Source organism: Agelaius phoeniceus, chromosome 11, assembly GCF_051311805.1.
Source record: "Agelaius phoeniceus isolate bAgePho1 chromosome 11, bAgePho1.hap1, whole genome shotgun sequence".
NCBI lineage: Eukaryota > Metazoa > Chordata > Aves > Passeriformes > Icteridae > Agelaius > Agelaius phoeniceus.
The window spans coordinates 20,947,501-20,971,377 of NC_135275.1; the positions used below are offsets into that span (position 1 = coordinate 20,947,501).

The window sequence follows — 23,877 nt, forward strand, 5'->3', positions numbered from 1 at the left end:
ATATCTAAATATTTATTATGGCTGAGTAAGACCTCTTGAACTGAATTTGACAGGAATATCAGGGTGTGACATATCCACCCACTGTCCATACACCAGTGACTGGGGAGCACTGGGGCACCCCCTGCTTCTTTCATAATTATGGAAAATCAGAGTTCCCCCTCTTCCATTAGCACTCTGTTAATGCCTGGATTGGCTGAAGACAATATCATGTAATGAATGAAGGAATGATGATTCATTTTCCTGCTTTAGCTTTGAATTCAGGCTGGCATAATTATGGTCTTTAAGGAGATCAAACTGATTTGGTACCATAAAGAAATAAATTTTAATTTCTTATCAAACATTCCATAACAAGAGTTTATATTTACTTTCAAGCACTGTGCTGAGGATTCACACATGATTTTTATGTATAGAAACGATACATTTAGGCAAATATTAATATTCCAATTGATTGTTTAAAAAATCCGAACTATTTAAACCTTAACAAAAGCAAACAGCCCTACAAAAATGCATTTGTCATGTGTATCTCTGGAGAAATCGTGGTGACTGTATTGAACCTGGAGGATGGAGAAGAAATATATGGCCATTCTCTATAGGAAACACAAAAGGATGCATCAGGAAATTAGAAATGACCAGCCTGACCTTTTCTATAAATAAGAGATGGACTCCTAGGACACCATTGGCTCTGAGAGTGCACATCATTTCTCACAAATTTGATGTTATTCTCTGCTGCAGATCAGCCAGCGAGGAAAGGATATTAAAGAGAGAACAAAACAACAGCAAGAAGCTGCCTTTACTAAAATTCCTGGCAGTATTTTTGTGACAGGGACTGTGGCATGTCCACTGGAAAGGAGCTGTAAAATATTGTGTCCTTATTCTACACATTAAGGGCATGGGAAGGGGATGTAAAATTAAGATATTCAATAGCCTGCAAATGACAAATGAGTCTAAATTCTATTTAGTAAAAAACACGGGAAATTAATCCCAGGTTTACCAAAATATTTACATTTTTATGAGGTGAAGTAGGGGTTTTTATGTACATCAGGTAGTTCACCACTGGCCCTGTTGGGTACAGGGATTTAAAATGCAGAATGATGATCCCTGGGTCATTTTGTGGCTTCAGAAAAACTTCTCCCTGGCAGTTTCTTCTGGGAAGGTAACGAGAAGGACTGAGGAAATGAACCCAGAAGGGAAGCAAATTCCTCCCAAAGAAAAGACAAGTCAAAGGGTCAATTGTAGCAACAGTGAAAAAAGAAGTCTTCAAATTTTAGTCAAGGCACTAAGCCCAGAAGAGTGGCAGGACAAGGAACAAAGATTATTTAAGCATCCCAGAGAGCTGCTCTGCCTTGCCCTCGTGGTTTGCTGAACAAATTGTCTTCTCCCCTGCTCCCCAGAGCAAGGAAGATCACAGTGAAATAAACAAATAGTTCTGTTTTGCCTTGCAATCAATCATTTAATTTTAGATATGATATAAAAGTTGATTATGTAATGCTACTCCTGTTTTAAAAGGATTGAAAAAAAGGAGGGGAAAAAACCCCAAAACACAAATAAACAAGCAAAGAAAAACCCCATCAACAACTCTAAACCCAGTTTAAAAAAATCATACATAAAATATACAAAAATATTATCTCAAGGGATGGGGAGGGTTAGAGGAGAAGGGGGTGAGTGATTCCTTTAGACTATGCTGTGAGCAGGGAACACCAAACCAGAACCACAATTCCACAATTCCATCCCTTCCTGCTGCCACTCCTGATGCACAGCACCAGGGGAAGGTGGATGGGCACATTTGGGATGGGAGCTTCCATGGGAAACATGCAAAGAAGCTTCACTGTCACCTGCAAAATAAATCAGCAGCAGCTGAGCTCTGCGATTTTATTATCAATCAGCCTTGAAATATTCCCTCCTTAACAGTCCAGTGTCTGCAGGTGGATTCTCTGGTGGATATAACAGCAGACCTCACCTTGCAGCAGAAAGCAAAGGACTCCAAAGGACAATTTTATGTGGAAGGACACGCTGAAGACACCTAATCTGAAATTATTGTTTTTCTTTCACAGGGGAAGAAACCCTTCATGGGCCTATTTTTATCCAAGAGCCATATGATATCACTTATTCCATGGGCTCAGCAAATCCAGAGATCCTCCTGAACTGCACAGCTAAAGGATATCCTCTGCCATACTACAGGTGAAGTCAACCTTGGGGAAATACTGTCTCTCTGTGACTCTTTGGATTGTGTTTTAGTCACTGCACTACCAGAAATAAATGCCCCAAAATCTGTTGAGCGCTCACAGCAAGAATATACAAAGTTTAGAGTAAATTTTGAGGAATGAGGGAAAAATATTTTTGCTGCTTTGCTGTAAAGATAATTAACACAGGAAAACAAAATAATTGAAAATCATCCCCAACGTATTTAAAAATATACAGAATTAATTCTGAATCCACAGAACAGCTGTGAAAAATGGGAGAATGGAAACACTGAGCATCTGTACTCGATAAAACTTTCCATACATTAATAAATGCTTGGAAAGCAGAAGAGCAACATCTTTCCCTTTTCTAATTCCAGCATTTCATGTTCATATTCATGGTGTTTGTTTAGAGAAACAGTTCCAATACCTATACAAGAATCACTTAATAAAACCTTGGTACAGAGGATTTTTTGTTTATTTGGTAACTATGGATTCATTTCTTACAATATAACTTGTTGCCCCGAGGATTTGGAAATCCAAGTTGGATAAGAGGAAAAGCTGAGAATCTAGGGGAAAAAAAAAAAAAGACATTGTGCTTTCTTCAGAAAATAATGGGGAAAGTAATGGTTGAGTTGAAGGAAAATTATATATAAAGAATAAATCATTCATGCAAGGCATGAAAGAAAATAAGGTGCTATCAAATGCTTAGAGAATATTTATTGAAGAGATTTTAACTGCTCCCACCACAGCCTTCCCTGGAAAGGGCCACCACTGGTTATCAGCTTGGCTTTTGGACTTCTTGGCTTGATTTGTCCCCAGACACTGTGTTAGGAAAGGAACCTTTAATATATTTAATTTTCTTTATGAAAGGAACCCTCAATTTCCTTTATGAAAGGAACCCTCAATTTCCTTTATGAAAGGAACCCTCAATTTGCTTTTTACGTCTCCTCCTCTGAGTAGAAACCCTCATGTATCTCCCAGCCTATTTGTTCTCCCTGTTCTCAGTATGAACATCAGCTGGTTCAGGCCATGAATTTCAAGCCTTTCCAGATCATCCACCCTTCTGTTTCACATTTAAGCAGCTCCCTAGAGAATTGCTGGACTCTTGTATCCCCCCTTGGGTTCCTCACACCCACCAAGAGCAGAGACAGCAGCTCCCACCAGGCAGGAGAGCTGGGAAGTCTCCCCCATCCCATATTCGATATCCATATTTTACCTTTAATTTTTTCTACCCACCCATTAATTAAATTCCTTGAGTTTTTTATCACCATTCCCTTTTTTTTTTTTTTTTTTTTTTGCAAAGCCTCAGCGGCTCCAGGGATCTGAGATCAACACCTGAGGATGGATCCTGGAGCCCCGAGGTCAATTAAAAGTTATCAGACAATCACTGCTGCAATTACACCGTGATTTGGAGGGAACAGGGAGCTTTTCACTTGTCTTTGATTTCACCACAGCGAGTGCTGCCTTTGTCAGATAAGGATTGAGCCCATATATTTAAAGTTCCAACAATTTTAGATAAATCAAGCCCAGTATGAAATTTTAATCATCTCCTCTGCTGAGTGATGGCAAAGAACAGCAAGGACTGCTGGAGGTTTCTCTTTGATTCAGAAATACAGAACCACCCCGACAGGAAGAAAGTTAGATTCCAGTTAATTTGCTATTTAGCAGTTTTTACATCAAGAAATATGCTGATAAATGCCTTTTCTTGAAATATAAAAAAATGCTTAGCATTTCCTAAAAGTTTGATTTTACTAGGTACTCTTTTAGTCTTATAGACTTGTCAAAAATAGTGAGAATTTTTTGCAACTCCTCCTCAAAATATTGTGCGTCTGAGAAGCACAGTGCAGGAATTGTGTAGAAATGTAGGTGGAAGGGTTGAGTAATAAAAATGAGACACAGTTTTCCCTTTGGAAGTAACAGGGAACACAGATTACACTGCAAACAAAAATATGGATGGAAGCATCTCTGAAACCATTAAGAAATCTATATAAATGTTCTGCTAAGTACAATTTTATCTCTTATGCCTTTTTTATAAAGTCAAAACTGTCTATAATATCAGGTACATTATTCCAGGTGTTTCCTGGTGTGATGTTGGTGGTAAATAAACACAAATTTTTAAATTAGATTTATCATTTTTTTGCACTTAAGCTTTTTTGGTTATAGTCACCAGAGGGTTCATCACCAACTCAATGAATTGTACATAATTTTTTTTAACTTCCAGCCTATCCATGAACACCCTGCAGCATTTCCAGCAGAATTTTTTGTTTGATTTTTTTGTTTGATTTTTCCTGCACTTCCATTCAATATCAAGAGCAATCCCACAGTCCTGCATTTTCATACAAGTTGGAAATTGAGGGTGTTTTCCCCTCCATAATCTTCTCAGGGAGGACTCAATGGAACCAATAAATAAATAAATCCAAGGGCAGCATAAGCAGCATTGGTTAGAAGAGCATTTTAATATTTCAGCCCAACACAGAATGCTGCAGTAAAAGGAGATAAAGAGATTCAAATCCAATCCAAATCCAAGCAGCACAAGGATAAAACTGGAGCACACAAATGAAAGGGAGGGAACAGAGCACAAAGTCTACAAGGCTTGCAAACGACATCAAATATGTTCATAATCACTGCATCAAGCTGGAGAACCATTCCCAGTAATCCCAAAAATCCACCCTGGGCACAGAAATTGCAGCTCTGCTCTTGTGTCCTTTTCCCTGGAATGTTCTTCCTTGGCTCTGTGCAGATTCTGCCTCAAAACTGGGGTGGGATTAAAACTCCTTCACCCTCTGCTGCCTTGTTCACAGGCAAGAGTTTTTACACTTCTCATTTTCTTCCTGACTGGAAGTGCTGTACATGAAGGGGGGGTTTTGCAAATCCTTTTCCCAATTACAACAAAGCCTCAGGTGGCTTGGCAGGACATTTCCATTTGAATGCAAATAATCTAAGAAATATAGAACACAATGAAGTCATAAAAATGTTGATATTTTTATTATAGCAGCATGCTGAAAAGAGAATTTATTAAATCATGTGAGCATATCCCCACTCACAGTCCTTGGGCTCCTAGGGAGCTGATCAATTCAGCATCAGAACATAGGAAATTTTTTAAAGTTTAGGTTCTGAAACAATTGGTGAAAGAAAAACAATCCTGAATGTATTTCCCATAACTGAGGAAAAATATTTTCCAATGGTTGCATGAAAAAAACCCACAAAAAATACATTGATGATCTCTGCCTTAAGGGGCTTATGTTAAAAATTCCCTAAAATAATTATCCAGATTTCTGTGTATTAATACACTGCAGAACACACAAAGTCATTAAATCATTGTCTACCACATGAATTCATTAATTCGCTTCCTTCAGTGATGTAAACATATTAATTAGGGAAAAAGCCACACCAGGAGCTGAACCCCTGATCTATATGCAAAGTTTAATAATCATTGTACCATGGTGATTAGAATGATTATGGGGATACTGTGAAGAATTCATTTGCAGCAGCTAAGCCAACGTCTTCACATTTGTTTGGAAAAACAATTATAGATCTTAATTGGGAGCCGTGCAATGATGACAGCAGTTATTTCAGTGATTGATTCTGAAATTAAAGAGAACTGGCAAATTAAATACCAGAATATCTTAGATTAGAAAATGGAAAGCTTTAGACAACTTGGAGCATATGTAAATCCTGAAATATGGGAAAATGCTAACAGTAATACCCTAAAATAGCAAAACCTAAACCAACTAAAGCAAATATCAAAAAGGAATTGAGGGGAGCTACAGAAACACCAAAAATCAGCTGGAATTTGTAGGAAGAATTCCTGAGAGTTGCACCCAAATTTTTCAGTGGGGATGCATCCATGGAAGGGGAGACAGCAACCCCAAAAAAAATGATTTCACATTATTAGAATTTGCCTACAGAATTCCATTGATTTCATATTTAATCAGCCATTACCTTTTGAAACAACGAGTGCTCACTTGGAGGTCAGGGCACTCCCTGTTCTTGGAGCATAGAATTGCATTTCAGAGCTCAGTGTGGGAGTCCCCCAGCACAAAACCAGCTCCTGAGAGAGGGCGGGGAGGGGATGACAAAATCCTGTGCTGTGTATCAGGTCAGATTTCCAGGGATAAATGAGAGTTCACTTCAGTTTGTTACCTGGAGAAACTGCCCTCACTGCCAGGAGCTCTGCAAATAAGCAGAAATAGAAAATTTGTATCCTGTGATCACTCAGGTAATTAACAAAGAGATGATTGCCCTCGGTTTGGGCACTGCCAGGAACCCAAAGTGAGCCATTGGCAATTTCTGTGTGAACCTTCCACCCAATGGAGGGCTTGGAATCACACCCAGAGACCAGCACAAATGCTAAAGGCTGAGGGGATGGCTCTGATAGAAAATCAGGAGAAGAGAGTACCTGGTTGGGTCATTTTAGGATTGCTGACCACCTAAAAAGTGGCATTAACAACCCCAAAACTTGCAGGCCTCAGTGGCTGAGTCCTTTATCCTTCCTTTGGCCCCCACCTGAGCAAGGAAAATTCAACCCTAGCATGACTAATGGCAAAGCCACAAAAATTCCCTTCCTGAAGCACGTAATATTTATTTTCTTTGAAAGAGAAATTGTATTTTGACATCTGTAAACAGCTGGGTAATGTTGCAGACACAATCCATTTTCTGCTTAGTGGACTAATGGGGACAAATGAAGATTTAAAATAGCAGCGTTCTCATCATTAAATGATCAGTCTCAGACTTGCTGCATAAAAACTTCCCTCTCAGCTCCTGTTCTGCCCTCTCAAGTGCAATCCTTCCTGATCTACATCTCCAAAGCATTTTGGTTGCCAAATTCACGATTGATCATTTGCAAGGACTGTAAGGCACATTCATATTATAAAAAAGAATGTAGTTGTAGACAAGGTATAAACCCCCCTCTGGACTGAATGGATAACTTTGTTTGAATAAGTTATAATTACTTTTTGTGGACATTTGGGCGAACACTGGTGACTGAAGTAAAGATTTTCCAAAGAATACCATTATTGCTATCATTATGATTGATGTAAGAAGCAGTCATGTGTGAAAAATGGTCTAATTTTGTGATATTTAACTACATTTTTATCATTACAGGTATGCTACAGCACACTATTTAAGATAAATATGAATAGGCTCGGTAAATTATAAGCATAATTTGATTTTTTTCCCCTCAAAGGTGGAAGCAAAATGGCACAGATATTGATCTTACCATGAGTTATCACTACAGGTTGGTTGGAGGCAGCTTGGCAATCAATAACCCACATAAAAATCAGGATATTGGAACATACCAGTGTTTGGCCACAAATTCATTTGGAACAATTCTGAGCAGGAAGGCAAAGCTTCAATTTGCATGTAAGTTGGGAAGATCATATTTATTAGAGCATTATTTTCCTATTAATTCTGCACATGGACTGTAATTTATTGGGTAATTAAAGGATCATTGGGGATTCTGTCCAAAAGGTTTGACTTTCTTCTGCACTGCTTATTCCTAAAAAAACCCAAAATGTTCCTAGTAAATATTAATAACAAAAGCAGACATCTGATGGCTGCTGCCCTCGGGAGCCAGAATAAAATTCAGGAAATTGAAAGGTCAAGGAAGATGAGCACAATTATCTTCACTTAATAAAGGTGTTCTCACTTTTTAGGACAATGGTTTTGTTGTTATCCCACAGGTAGCTACAGCTGGGGGGGGGAATTGTTGCAAAAAGTTGAGCTTTGAGTTTTCTGTAGCTAATGAGGCCTAATTGAGACACAAAAACATTGTTCCCCTAATTGGCACACTGATTTTTTTTTATTTTTTTTTACATTACCAAAGAAACACTCCTTTTCCTTACACAACGTGTAAAAGTGTGAGCTGCTCTCTGAAATATTTCATATTTCAGCTCCCTCAGGTCGAGCACATTGTCTGTCTTGAGATGATTTAAAGTTTATTTCATCTTTGCTCCCCCGTTTCACTCCTTCACAACTTCACAACCTTTTTCACAAGGTTTGGATGCGGTGACCGAGTTCTGTGAATGCCCTGGGGAGGGGGGGAAACAACAGCGACAGCCAAAAAACTCCAGATATTCCCTCCAGCCCTTCTTTTTTTTTCAGTCCTAAAGCTCAGAGCAGTCTGTTGCTGGGAGAAAGCAATTGTTTTCAAAGCTCATTAATAAAACATGTGACTAAAGCCAACCTTGTGTCACTATTTCAGACACCAGCAAATGGATTAATTATTAATCTTGTTCCATTTCTCATAGCAAACCTCGTGTCACAGGGGTTACACAAAGGAGACATCAGAGGTCAGGCTGGTTCACAGAGTGTCTTTCAGCAGAGCTGATCAAAAGGCATATCACTGGTACCTCATTTAATAATGTTTTACCCTGAATTTCTCAAACAGCTTTGATTCCCAAGGGCTGGTCAAATGTAAAAAAAAAAAAAAAAAATTGATTCATTATTTTACCACTTTTTCTGCTGAAACATTTTTTTAAGCCAGACTTCCTGTGTTGGAATTGTTTTTGAGATTTGGAGGTGAAAGTTGGTTAGTGACGGAACAAATTCTATTTTAGAAAGGAGCAAGAATAGACAGCCACCTCAAAATTGTCCATGGAGTCTGTAATCCCCAAGGAACCAAGGCAGGCCAGGCAGGGAGCTAGGACAAGATCTAAGGAAAGGTAACATCCTTAAATGAAGGCACAAACAAGCTGTAAAAAAAATAAAATTGAAAAAAAAGCAGGGGGGAGAAAGGAAAAACAGGAATATCTGTGAAAGAAAGAAGATTCTGGTGATTTTTCAGCATTTTATATCAAGCAGTTCCTTTATTTAAGCTTTATGTCCCCACCCAAACACTTTCCAAAGTTCCTGCAGGGAGCAGATCCCAGAGCTGGGTCTGGTTTGCCCCCAGCCCTCAGCCTGCTCCAGTCCTCCAGCTCTAACAGCACCACAGAATCCTAAATTTATCCCATAATCAAGCACTACACCACTTTTCCAGTAGTGGTGACAGATATTTACCACCTTCCCCATGGAGAAGAGAGAGGACAGACAAATCAAAGGCTGTTATTTACACTGACAAGCACAAATTTACAGGAAAATGGTTCAATTTAGCAGCCTCACTGCAGAACTGGGAGTTTTAAGTTGTCTTACAATAGGAAAAAAACCCACAGTACATGGAAAACGTCATAATGACCTGATGGGAATAGTGGAACAAATTACCTTGAAACTCTTATTTCACAGTCAACATTTCCTTGTTTCTTATTTTCATGTTGCCATCCAATTTAATTCTTTGTTTCAACCAATACTTCAGGCTATATCTTAAAATCCAGGCAGGCAGGCACGTTGCTGTGATGACACTTTCATTCAACACTTCACAAAATGGAGGGATTCCAGTCCATTCCCTGGATTGGAATGCCTGGCATATTATTACAATGTCTCTGATAAAGAATTGAATCAAACCTATTATCCAAGTACCAGGGTTTACATGTATTTGTCTCTTTACTACAAGGTAACTAACTCTGAGTTGGAGCTTGAATTAATGATACCTCCAGAAACCCATTCAACATGTCAACTTAATATATAAAAAATACTTTTTTCCTGTGTTCAAGATAGGAAGTTCTTCGAGAAGCAAAATAAATGCGGGACGAGATTAGAAATATGTCTTCAGATTCAGCTGGAGTTTGGTGCTTATCCTCTATTAAAACCAGAGCTGTCAAAGGAAAGCTGCAGGAGGAATTTTGTACAGAAGGCAGTGGCATAGATTATTAAAGCTACAAGCTGAAAATGAGAGGCAGTGGCAGGGAGAGGGAGCACATAAATGCATTAGGATGGCAGGCCCTTGGCATCCCCGCTTCCTGCACGAGGCTTGTTTTGTCATAAACAAACTCCAAAGCTCCCTATAAATCCTGCACATCTCCTGCTCCCTGCCAGCAGCACATTTGGAGCAGCCCACGTGTGTTCTTGCAGTTGTTGGGGTGGAAGTTTGTAAAGCTTTGGTATCGGGCCTTGGCTCGTGCAGCCAGCGCCAAGCACAGGAGCAGAGGCCTGGTCCTTGTCCTTGTCCAGGCTGGGGTCATGTTCTGCCACCCACAGGGCTTCTCCCCTGCCAGCTCAGTGGTGACACCCAGCACAGGTCACCTGGAACTATTCAGCTCATTCTAAAATGAAGTGAAATGTTTGGGAAGGTTCATCTCGGAGCTAGGCCCGACTCAGCTTGAAGAGATGAGGGCATGAGAGCTTTGCCTTCAGCTTTTCCACAGCTCAGAATTGTAGTGGGATAGAATATAAGAAAATAAAGCTAGTGTAGAAAGTAATCTCACCCCTGAGGAGTTGCAGCTGGGCCAATTATCAAAGATTAGGAACAGGCCTGACTTTAATAGGCCATAGCTGTAAGCAATGAGAAGAAGATGCTATAAAAGAGTGGGGTGGTATTGAGAAGAGAACTGGAGTCAGTTGGGTGTTTTGTGAAGAAGAAAGAGTCAGTACTCTGAGGAGATGCCCATGAGACACACCAAGAAGTTATGGGATTTTGTGATAAGGAGATAACAGTATGGAACCCCTGTGATAAGATGACAACACAGAATCAGTAGAGGACAAAGTTTTAAGCTGCACCAAGGGAAATTTAGGCTAGACATTGGGAAAAAGTTCTTCACAGAATGAGTGCCTGGGCATTGGAATGGGCTGCCCAGGGGGGTGGTGGAGTCACTGTCCCTAGAGGGGTTCAAAAAGGTTGGATGAGGCACTCAGTGCCATGGTGCAGCTCGTAAGGAGGTGTTAGGTCAGAGGCTGGAGGCCTTTTTCATCTTGAATCACAGAATTAACAGGGTTGGAAAAGACCTTTGAGATAATCAAGTCCAGCCTTTGCCCGATCTCCCCCTGCTCATAAACTACATCACAAAATCTCACATCTACTCATTTTTGGAACACTTTCAAGGATGGGGATGCCATCACTTCCGTGAGCAGCCAGTTCCAGAGCTTGGCCACTCATTCAGTGGTGAAATTTTTCCTAAGGCATTTTTGTTGAAGGCATTTCACACCTTAAAAAAAAAGACAAACCTGTTGGGAAAAACTGCTTCAGTATGGCTTCAACCAGAACTTTCTCCCAAGGCACACAGGGGATTTGCTTTAATTATTTCCTCAGTTTTAAGCAAAAATAACTGTGTGCAAACAACTGGTCTTGAGGGAAATCCCTGTAACAGGCTGCATGAAACAGCCTGTCCAGGCCTGTTACTTGTTCTTTTAGTTCTCAAACACATCTATAGCAGAGGCATTAAGGGATATGCAGGAGAATTAAGAAGTTCAATTAAACAAACCAGAATAAAAAAGGACTCCACAATGAAAAGGAATCAAATGCAAACCTAATTCATAATTATTCAGGGCATAAACCCAGAAAATTCAGTATTAATTGAAAGCATCTTGTTGCTTTCACTTAATACTGATCTTAAATTAGATTCTCAGTCAAATTATTCTACCCTTGATGATAAAAGTCATGATGATTGCAGATTTCTCAGATCTGAAATTCTGAGAAACAAGGACAAGAATCTAATTTCATGCCTAGAATTGGTCACTTTGCCCTGAACCTCACAGAAGGGCACACATTGGAGCCATTAGACCCTGCATTTTAAGTTTCCCCACAATGCTACAGACCCAGGGAGGATTTCTCCTTGGAGTTTTTGGGCTCCAACCAAATTCTCCTGGTTTTCAAAGTGGTGCTGAAAGGCTTTGCTTGGTGCTTATTCTCAACAGCATTTTCCTGACACTGCCACCCTCCCTGCTCTTGGCCAGTGATGATGTGCTCACAGCAGTGTGGCTGAGAGTGACAGTGCTGGAGCACTTGGAATGAAATCTGCAGCTCCCAAGAGCTTCCATGTGCTTTTTGTCAGAGACAGAAGACACAGTTTTGCTGAAATAACAAATTAGAGGCAATAATTCCTCTTGGACTGAGTTTTTGCCATTCTGAAACACAAAAATAACGGCACATCATTAGCATTTAACCATTTCAGGGAGGAATTTATTAAACCCAATCAAACCTATTTAGTGTTTGCTGGATGGTGACAGGCTGAGCTTTAGCAGAGCCCTGTTGGAGGGGCTGGCTGGGAGATGCTCAGGCAGCATAAAAGCCCACTTTTCATCTGATTACTTCATCGTGTTATTTACCTCTGAGTGCACACAAATTACAGAAACATCACAAAGCAATCCAGCAGCCTCAGGATGTCATAACCCTTTTCACGGGCAGTGTATGCTTTAAAACAGAAAATGGAAAAATCAATAGGCTTGGATCAGATAGGCTGAATTTGCAAAGTCTGGACATGCATGAATTTAAGGCTAAATGGCACCTACACTTCTGGCTGGGTTGTGTTGTGGTGCTGTGTGTGTCCAGAAATCCCTCTGTAACAATTGTATTTGATTAAAAGGTGTGCTAGCTGTTGTAACTACCACCTGGAGTAAAGCTCTCTGGGTCTTTAAGCTGATTGTTAATTCATCACAGCACACGAGGGCTGGAATGCTGATCAGGCTCCCTGGCAGATGATTGCAGGAATGAACTCTGGCAGTGCCTTTCTTTTTCAAAAGGAGGCATAAACTGCTCAGTTCAGCACTCAACAGGCACTCAGGGATGACCAGCTGATAACTGAGGAGCAGGAAGAGCTCAGCTTGCCAGTGCCAGGAAAAGTTCATAATCAAAAATACATCCCCAAAAGTTTGACTTGGCTTTCTAAATTCCCTTTTCTCCTTTAGGGGCATGTCAGGTAATTGTCTCTATCTACAGAAAATCATGGAATGGCCTGGTTGGAAGGGACATTAAAGCTCATCCAGTTCCACCCTCTGCCGCCTTCCACTACCCCAGATTGCTCCAAGCCCCATCCAGCCTGGCCTTGGACACTTCCAGAGATGGGTCAGCCCCAGCTTCTCTGGGCACCCTGTGGCAGGGCCTCAGCACCCTCACAGGGAGGAATTTCTTCCCAATATCTCACCTAACCCTGCCCTCTGGCAGTTTGGAACTTATTCCCCCTTGTCTTGTCCTTCCAGGGACCTTCCCAAAATCTCTCTCCATCTCTCTTGGAGCTCTCTTCAGGCACTGGAAGGCCACCATGAGGTCATCCCAGAACTTGGCTTCTCCAGGCTGAGCAATCCCAACTCTCTCAATCTCTATCCCCATTCTAGCACCACTCTCCACCCTGCACATGCTGAGTAATGCACTGGCCCCACCTGTTTTAAAAGGGTGGCCTTCTATATAATCCTGGAATGGTTTGGGAGGGACCTTAAGAGTTCATCTCATTCCAACCCCACTTCCTCTGATGCAGAAACACATCTGAACTGCAGACATGTGGAGAATCAGCCAAAAAATTCTCCTTGGCATACTCTGCACAGCCCTCCTGGTGATCCTGGCAACACCTCCCAGTCTTCCCTTCAGCAGGTGAGGAACAAATGCAACCTGCAGTGGGAACATTTGGTGTGGATCGATCCTGTCTGGAGGATGGAAGTGCTGCTGTCATCTCTTCCACATGTCACTAAAAAGCCTCACAGCTCAAAATTGCCTTTTGGACTTTTAAGCACAGGTAGAATCCAATATCACTGCAGCAGCAGCAGCAGCAGCAGCAGCCTCCCTCCCTGGTGTGGGGAGCTGAGGGCCAGGTTCTGAGCAGAATGAGTTACAGAAAACAAACCCTGTATTTTGTCAGAATTCTGCTTGGAGTGGAAAGAAAGAGAACTTTCATTTATCACTTCTGATTGTTATGGACACTCTGTGCCAATGCTCCAGCTCTCTCTGCAGCAGTTCCCGTGGCAGGAGACCACACCAAGGCCTTTGCTTAATGGATGCTCTCCATGGAGCAGACCCAGCAGCCTCAGGCTTGTTTTCTTTTTTTGCCCCATTACTTCACAGAGTTTCTTCAGAAAATCAGGAAAAACCTGGTGAGAACTGTTGGAAGGAATAGACATTTCCAGGAGTAACAGCCCCAGCTCTCCCACCTGTCTTCACAGGAGAAGTGCTCCTTGAAGCCCTCTGATCAACTTGGTGGCCTCCTCCAGGCTGGTTCCAACAGGGAGGGGTCTCCAAGGGGTCACTGTCCTGCTCTGCCCACCCCAAACTGGGGCACTGGGCATCCTTCAAGGCCACTTGGAGCAGAACACATGCAGAGATCCCTCTGAAGTGATGCAATTTAATCACTCCAGGACCAAAACCACTGCAAGACCTCACCATGCTCAGCTCATCTCCCTGCTGAGCTTCCCAGCATTTATTTCTTTGCAGAATTCTGTGCACACAGAGCCTCTCACAGGCTGCAGGAAGAGCAGGAGCCCCTGCTCAGCAGTGATGAAGCAGGAAGCCTGGAAGGGTTTCACCTGCCTGCTGACAGGACAAGGCAGGGTGATAATAGAACTTCTATTTTAAAACTCTGCTATCACAAGAATGGGATTATGCAAATCTCCTGACATTCCTGGAGACACAGAGAACAGCCTGGAATCTTAAAACCAGAAGCTATCTCCATAAGGAAGGGGGTTTGCTTTCTCCATCATTCCCTCCTTTAGTCTCCTCTGCATTCTCAGAGCCCATGTGGTGTCCATTGACACCAAGTGTCCTGTTTATTTTAAATTGTAACAGACCAGGCACATCAGAAATTCCACTTTTCTGCCCCTCCCATGGTTTAAACATCTCTCTCAGAGTATTTAACCACTGTGTTCAAGGCTCTGCTCTATCAGCACTTGGTTAAAGCTGCTTTATTCCAGGTTAGTTCCTTAGACTTTTATAATAAAAGGAGGTTTTTATCTGTGAAACAGAGATCTACATTGCAGAGAGGTTGTAAGGAGCATTACAGGCAGTGAACCAGGCAGATAAAGTAGCAATAGGGAACACAGAAGTATTTGAAGATTATCTTTTAGTTCTATATTACTTACTCTCCTTTAGGTCCTTTAAGAGTGTTTATCCTAAATCAACCCATTGCCAGTTGTATTGGAAAAGCAATATATGTGATTGAGATATGGTGGGGAACAAAGCATCCACAGGACCCAGAGCTGATAGATTCTGATTGATAAAATTTAATACTGGGGAAGCATAAAACCTGTCTATGTTTGCAGTCTAGATCTGCTACTTTATCTGTTCTCCTTTCATTACAGACAAGATGATGTAGATTCCAATACATTATTGAGTGAAATATCCACGATGTTCACATAAGATTGTTCATTTTTCGGCGTGACAAAAGAAGTTATGGTAGAGGTTTGCGAGGGAAAAAAAATACTGAATTATTTGGAATAAATGATTGGCTTTTTTTTCCTAAAAAAATAATGAAATTATTTGATCAGTTATTTTTGCAGTGGAGGTCCATCCTCTGTAATCTTTTAAGGCAGCAGATAAAATTCTGTAAAATTCTGTCTATTCTGTAGCTGATACTGGAGAAGGAGGAATTGTGTGTAACATTTGGACTTTTCATGGAGTGAAGGAATGAGGTCACAGGCACTGCTTTTCTCAACAGCAGAACCACATCTGGCACAGAGAATGCACTGAGCTGTAAATATCCATTTCTAAATGCTACAGCAAGAACAAATAATGTAACCTACACCTGAAATCCCACTGACAAGATTCACATCCAAAAATCCCCTCCATCGATCGCTCGGGTAATTCTTGAAATTCCCATTGGAAGGAATTCTTTGAGGGCTTTGCAGCTGGAATGAGGGAGGTAAAGAAGGGGCTGGGGGTAGCTCAGGGTAGTTCTACAAGAAGTAATTCTGGGCTGGATCAAGATCTCCAAAGGGCTGGGCAGGAATTTGGGAAGGGCTGAAACAGGCACAAACATTATCAGCAGTGTGTGAGTGTGGAGCAGTGCCACTTTTCCCCTCTTCCTTGCCACTTTTCCTCTCTTCCTTGCCACTTTTCCCCTCTTCCTTGCCACTTTTCCTCTCTTCCTTGCCACTTTTCCTCTCTTCCTTGCCACTTTTCCCCTCTTCCTTGCCACTTTCCCCCTCTTCCTTGCCACTTTTCCCCTCTTCCTTGCCATTTTTTATTGAATGTATTACAAGCCTTGATTACTATTTTGTTGGTAGAAGCATTATAGAATGAATTCTTTGCCTTAGGTGGGCCTGTATCCATCAGAACCCAGGGCAGGGATGCCAGAGGTGCTTCCTGCAGGACCAGGGTGCAGCTTTGTGTCCCCAACAACAAGGTCAAGGTCTGAGGGAAGGGAGAAGTTCCTGAACCATCTCCACGTAGGTAAAAACAGCCTTCTGTGGGAGCAGTGGGAAATATGAGGGAGAAGAGGGTTTGGATAAGAATTAACCTCCCTGCCAAAAGGACATTTGGCCCAGCAGCCAGGGCTGTCTCCCCTGGGAGACAGGAGAATCAGTGTAGCTGTGGCAGGGAGAAATCCGACCCTTGAGGTTCAGCCCAGGGAGAGAAATGTGTCTTTAAGAGCTCTCCAATCTGGAGAAAACTCCTGCAGACGGCGAAGTGACTCTGGTGATGACAGGTGACAAATGAACTGCGCCGTGACAAGTGAGAAAACTGTTCAGGAATATGAAATATTTAACAAATATTCCCTCTGTGCCCCTCCCTGGGAGAGGGGCAGCTCCTCAGCTGTGCCTCTGGCCTGCAGATGGGCTTTGGAGCAGGAGCCCTACGGCTGTGTCAACACTTACTGCTCAGAGCAAGTCCTGTGCTCAGCTCAGAAGAGAAATTTAATATTTTATGCTGCTAACTCTGTAAAAGCAGGGGGGAAAAAATAACAAAGGCCAGATGTAGACCAGCTCTACAGCTTCTCAGCATATGTTTCTGTGCTCTGGGTTTGTTGGTGCATGAACAAAAATCAAGCCAGCTCAGGGTTTTTCCCCCTCTCACCTCACCATCCCTGTTTAATTTAATTGTGACCTTCCGCTTTTTTCCTCTAGAGAAGCTTGATATTACTTTGTAAAGGGCATTTTCACTCTTTAATTGAATAAGACAATCAGACAGTGGCAGAAATTATTGTTCCCCACCTTGAAAATGAGTGCCTGGATTGGCCATTCAGATCATTTAAACTGAATTGAGGACCCAGGGCCTGTGTTCATCCTGAAGTATAAATTACAGGTCCTTGCCCTTGGAAGCTCCAAAGTAATTTAACTAAATAAGGAAGCACTGATGGAGGTCTTTGGATGATGACACAGCTAAGGACAGGACCAGTGATTGTGGTTTTCCCTCTCTTTTTGACAAGCAACTCCATCAGGGAGTTTTGGGGGACAGGGCAGCTTTCCCTTTACCCGCTCTGGGGTGCAGTGCTCCCCTAAGATGGAAATGGGAACAAAAGTGGGAATTCCAGTGGATTTTTAACCTGTCCTGGTGAAAGGAGACACTCAGGCATTGCCCAGGCTGCTCCTGGCTGATTCAGCTCCAAATCTTCCAGACCTGAAGTGTTAAAGGCTCACGAGTGCTTCAGACAGAGCAGAGGAACTCAGCAGGTGTTGAGGAGAAAATCCAAGTATTTAAAAGGCAGGAAATGGGAAATACTAAGCAGCTTTCAGACACCTTAATTAGAGATAACACCACTCTTAATCTCAGAATTGAATTCATAGAAAATCAATTAGAACATTTAAAAAATTGAGATTAGATGCTGACGGGGAAAGTTTAATGCATTGACAGTATTATCAAGACAAAGGAACTGTCAGAGGGTTTGTTCAGCAAGTTTAGTGCAGTTTGGAAAGCTGAAAAAGAGAGTTTACTTTGCAGTGGAGGTTGGAGGGAAGGAGATTAGCCATTCCTTTGGGAGATATTTGGAGAAAGAAGGAAATTTCCATAACACACCCTGTAGTATCCAGGCTGCAAGAGATTGGTGCTCATCTCCTTCAAGGCAATTCAGTACAAAAATACTCAGGAGAGGCAAAGAACAGGGATTGATGTCCAGGAGGAGTCTGGGATGGTCTGGATAGGAACAGCCTGTAGCTAAAAGGGTTTAACCCCAAATTTTTTTGGGACTTCCTTTATGTGAGAGAAGAAATAGCAAACCCAAAATCTGGAAGCATGGGGCCTCCCAGAATTTGAGATAAAGATTCAATAGGCTTCATTTTAATTATCTGTAGTTATAACAGACCTAAATTCTCAGATTCAGGCACCAAATTCAGCCCCAAATGGGGCCTCTAATTCATTACAGGCAGAGCAAAGGAAGGTAACTAATTATCAGCTGATAACACAAGTGCTGGAGATACTGCCAGCAAATCATAAGCAGGAGCTTCCTTGGAAAAGTGCTGAGCTTTGTACCCCATTTCCCTGTGAGGAAACTCCTGTTGTGCTGCATCACTGCAGGAACACCTCTCCCACTGCAATATATCACAGGCCAGAGGAGACACAGAAGAAAGAAAGGGGAACAGAAGTGATCTATCACAATTTGACACAGGCACATGGAAATGTGAGGAATTGTATTGATTTGTCCTCAGGAGCGTGGCTAATTTGTAAGGAGCTCTTACTCCTCATGTCTTAACATTCATTGCACATTTCAATACCAAGTAATTACAACCATTATATTTGGGATTATGTAATGACAAAACATTTATGAGGGGAAAAAAATATCAAAAGTTCACGAAAGCATGAAATCACTTTAATTCAGATGAACTGTGGTAATAATGCAAGGTGATAAATTAGAGTTTCTCTAATTGTCTGTAACAATTTCACATATTAAAACACCCAAGTTTCCTTGGTTTCCTTGGAGAAGTTCTATGCCCCTTCTTAGGATGCACTGGTTTGGAATGGATGGATTTGGGTGGACTGTCCCTGAGCAGGTTCAGGAATTTCAAACACATTTGGGAGGTTGAAATGAATGAGTTGCTGCTTGTGATTTGGCTTTTGCTCCTATCCAATATATTTAAGAAGCAGTTCCCTAATCCCAGGGAAAATGACCTTTCACTCTGTTGTGTAGTTAAATTTGCTATTCCAACACCTGAAAGGCAGTTTTATATTAAAATAAAGCAAGCAAAAACCCCAGATGTGTGGGTAATAGTGGTGGTGGGGAAATTAGAACAAATATATTAATGAGCAGTCAGCAACTGGAGTTGGAGCAGCCTGGTCCAGTGGAAGGTGTCCTGCCCATGGCAGGGGGTGGAACAGGATGGGCTTTTAGTGCTTCCAACCCAAAGCACTCTGGAATTTAGGATTATCTCTATTATTAGCAGCTTTAAAACATTAAGGAAAAAATAAGGTATGGCTGAACCTATTAATTAACCTATTAATTAATGGAATTGCTTCAGCAGGAAAGTTTTCTGTCCACCAATTCAATTTCATTTCTGTCTCCAGAGACCATTTTTTCAGGCAAACACCTTCCCCAGCCTGGGTTTGCTTCTCTCACTGGCAGGTTTGTGCTCAGCAAAGTGACACCCATGGTCACCTTCATCCAACACTGATATTCTTCTCAAGCTCTGGTTTTATTCTGTTTAAAATCTACCTGGAAGATTTTAATCAGGATAAAGGCAGGTTGGAGCACCCTGGGATAGTGGAAGGTGTCCCTGCCCATGGCAGGGGTGGACTGGGATGGGCTTTAAGGTCCTTCCAACCCAAACCTTCTGTGATTCCATGATGACATCCTGGACCCCAGAGGGTAAAGCTGGGTTACACCAGGTGAAAAATGATACTGATATTCTTCTTCAACACTGATATTCTTCTTCAACACTGATATTCTTCTCAAGCTCTGGTTTTATTCTGTTTAAAATCTACCTGGAAGACTTTCAGGCCATAAATCAGGATAAAGGCAGGTTGGAGTACCCTGATTTAGTGGAAGGTGTGGCCCATGGTAGGGGTGGACCAACCCAAACCTTCTGTGATTCCATGATGACATCCTGGACCCCAGAGGGTAAAGCTGGGTTACACCAGGTGAAAAATGCTCTGACCCATTCCTTCTCCCCACCCCTCCCTCCATTCCCAGTGAGGAGCTGGCAGCCTCCTCCACCCCCAGAGTTCCTGCTCCCATCAGAGAAGGCCCTTCCCTGACCCCAGCCCACCAAATGCCGTCTGTTTGGGGTGCTGTGAGCTCAGCCCTCCTCGCTCAGCCCTGCAACACTCCCAGCAGGAGATGGATGAGGCCCTGCCACAGGCAGCTGAGTCCTTGCATCACTCCCACTCCTCCCTGGGAAGGATCACTTGTACATCTGAGCATTTTGCTTGGCCCCCGCGACCTCATTATCACATCCAACTGATTAATCCTGCTCTACCAAGAGCAGGCTGCCAACACGCACAGATCCAGGGAAAAAAAAAGAAAAGTGTTTTTTTTTGTTAAAACTCGTGGCTGAGAGAGCAATGGAGTGTGAGGGAACTCGTTGTTCTTCAAGTGAGATAAATACAGACAAAGAATGAAAGGAATTATGTAGGAACTAGGTGATAATTTATTTATAGATCTCTGCAGAAACACTGAAGTTAGCAAATATACCATCTGTTAAATAGTCATCTTATTCCTAAGTGCATATTAGCAATCTAAATGTGTGCCAAACACCTGATCTTAGCCTTCTTAGTTGATACTCTTTTTGACAAGCAACATTCTGCTTTATTAGGTTATGTCATGTTACGTTATAGAGCTGTGCTAGGGAACAGGAGCTGGAAGAACACAGTGCTTGTGCTCTCCTGGTGTAAATGAACACCCAGGGCAAGGAGAAGGGGTTTTGACAGCAGCCAGAATTTCAGAATAACAAGAACAAAGTAGAATATCTGCATTTGTATCCTCAGGTATTTTTTTTTTTTCTTTTTGCTATATGTATACACTTATCACATTTCAAATTGCAATAAGTCATCGAAAATGCAGCCCCATAGGTTGGGAAATAGATGGAGAAATCTTTGTGGCAAAGACAAACATTATTTCTGAGGGTCCACCTCTTCTCTCTCTCATCCACCTGGACTGCAGAGCAAAAGTGGATTATTTTATAGCTCATTATTGAACCCATTTGAATGAGCTGTCACAATATTCCATGGGAGATGATTCCTGCCTGCAGGAAGAGTCCAATAAAGATGAAAACAGAAGCAACACTGACTCTCCTAATGAATTCTCTTCATCTATTTTGCCTTGGTTTGCCCTTTCAGGGGTTTGGTTTCAGAGGTTTTCAGAACCCCATTCTTTTGTTCTTCAATGATTCTTTATTACAGAAAAAGGCACTGAATAAATTCACTTTGTACAGTTATCTATCAAAATCAATCAAAGCAAAAGATCATTTCTGGTTTGGCCTGTGAAATTTTGGGGAGGTGAGGGTTTCTAAAGGATGCAGAGTGATGAAGATCTCGGAGTTAAGCAGTGCAATGAATTGTTTAAAGAAAATGTCTTTTCCTAAAGGCCTTTAAAAATTGGGTTAAATAAGGACATTGCATATTTGTCCCTGTCATGGGTGAGATGAAGAGATTAAATGATGATTTATGTGCCTCCACAGCTGCTTTTTTATACCTATGATTAATAAGCATAAAGGGATGGAAATCTCCTCTCCCTCACTGGAAAATCCAAGTTGCTTTGCACAGCAAAGCTACAAACAGGCCATGAAAGAGCCCCAACTCCTGCCTGTGGATTTTGATCCTCAAGGTTGAAAAGCGGAGATTGAAAAGGCACAGCCAACTTCTTCCCCACGTGGATTCAGCTGAAAGGGAGTGGGTATAGATGGGATATTGGGAAAAAATCGTTCCCTGGGAGGGTGGGGAGCCCTGGCAAAGGTGCCCAGAGCAATTGTGGCTGCCCCTGGATCCCTGGCAGTGCCAAAGCCAGGCTGGGCCTTGGAGCAGCCTGGGATGGTGGAAGGTGCCTCAGGGGTGGGGCTGGATGAGCTTCAAGGTCCCTCCCAACTCAGAGCATTCCATGATTCCATTGGACAATCAAAAATAGTCCTGCTCCCTGCAAAACAGCAGATCCCTAAGGGATCTCATCCTCCTGCTTCTTTTAATTATTCCAGTCAGGGCCACTCGTCACGGTTTTAATGGAGAGACACGGACAGGTGACACAGCACCTAAAATGAGAGTAAAACTGATAACATGACATATTGTGTCATTAAACTAAAAATTGCTACTAGCAGCTCATTACTTTCCAAAATCTATTCCCATTTCAGAGCGAGGTATTACACAGTTAATTCTCAATTGTCAGGAAAACCTTTCCCTCCTGCTGCACTGCGCTTCCTTTATTTTTTCTCCCTCCTATCTCGGATGTCTCATAACAACTGAAATTTTGTTCTCAGGAAAAAAAAAAAAAAAGGCTGATTTCTCACAGTGAAAATGTTGGGAAGAATTCCTTAGAGTGCAAAGATTTTCCATACTGCCCCAGAGTTTTTTTGCGGGGTTAACTCTATTTTTAAGTAGAAATTGCAATTTGTTTTGTATTAGCAGCTGAAGGAAAGAGATAGGAAAGGGAACTGTGGCCATTTTTGTTATTAGTGCCTGAACCCTAAAAAAATCTGAATTTTTGCACCTTTCTAATATATTTTTTTAATTTAATATCATAAATATGGGAATTTGAGGATCTTTTCCCTCCTTGTCCCAGGGCACAAAGCCTCAGAGCAGGCACCCCAAGCAAATCTTGACAGGAATTCCAGGGACCACTTTTCCACACACATATTTGGTGCTGGCCTTTTTCTTCTCAGAAAACAATTTCCAGGAAAGAAAGAAAATGTGGTAAAATTTCTCAGATGGAATTTTCAAAATGAGTAAATAAATTCAAATGAGTAAATAAATTTCAAATTTTCAAAATGAGTAAATAAATTCCACAAATTCAGAGACTGAAGAAGCCAAACTCTAATGAACCATATTACACCCATCCACTATTTTCTCTTTTATTTAGAATCAGAGGATGGAATACAACTAAATAAATGATTTTTTTTTTCTATTTTTCTTGGCCTTTCTTGTGTTTTATTCCCCCTTGGACTACCCATAATCCAAGGCAGAGCTGTAGCCAGCAGGCAATTAAAAGAACATCAGAGTTTAAAACCCTTTCCCTGCGTATTGACAGCCCCCATCTATTGTGCTATGACAGCACGAGGAGGTGCTACAGGTGCTTAATTCAATCCAGCCCCCTCTGAGCAGACAATGTCTTCATAGGAGACCAATATCCAGGAGATGAAGAGGAGGAAAAGAAAAATTAACTGTGGAAAGTTCAGCTAAGGGGGAGAAAATTGATATATTGACATAAATAGCTGAGGCTGTACAGGTAGTAATCGTTATTGCTCTGACCAACGAGGGCTGTTTCTCTCTATTGAACTCTGGCTCGGGTTGGTGTTCAGCTGATGAAAAATGGAACAATTGTTTGAAACAAGAATCTGCAGCAAGGTAAATAAAATGAGCTTAGGGCAGGCAGTTTACAGCTCTGTGGTATAAAGAGGTTTAAGGGGAAGCTGATATTTATTGTATTAAAGCATATTTTGAATGAGTTTCGAGCAATCGTTTCCCCAATGGCTCTAAGAAAATGGGAAGGCTTCTCATTAGGATGAGAACTGGAACAAAAAGTAAATAATCTTTTTTTTTTTTTTAAGCACATCTATTGTGTCATGTTTTGTAATTGAATTAACAGGAACCAAGCTGATAATTCTTCAACATCTCAGTGAAACATGAGGAAGCAGCAGATTGAAAAATAGACATTAAGAGCCATAAAAATCACCTGTGGGAGATGGGCATGGACAGGAGATTTCCCACTGGAAGTCCTCTCTTCCTCCCCTCTAAAACCAGTGCTAAAGCTCAAGGCAATTAAAACATATCCAAGCACTGCAGCCAGTTTGGGCCAGCCCAGAATCTTAAAGAAAACAACATATTTTTATC

At 41.6% G+C, this 23,877-nt stretch overlaps 1 protein-coding gene across 4 annotated transcripts in view; it reads left to right on the forward strand.

Annotated features, from left to right (window-relative positions):
• CNTN6 (contactin 6) overlaps positions 1-23,877 on the forward strand; it is a 131,339-nt gene that overhangs the window by 44,255 nt on the left and 63,207 nt on the right. For 3 of the 4 annotated variants that reach the window (XM_077184629.1, XM_077184627.1, XM_054639940.2), the window contains 2 exons: positions 2,052-2,178; positions 7,366-7,541. In XM_077184629.1, the coding sequence (XP_077040744.1) occupies positions 2,052-2,178; positions 7,366-7,541 (303 nt within the window). The remainder of the gene's footprint in view (positions 1-2,051; positions 2,179-7,365; positions 7,542-23,877) is intronic. The other variant, XM_077184628.1, reaches the window with a different exon arrangement.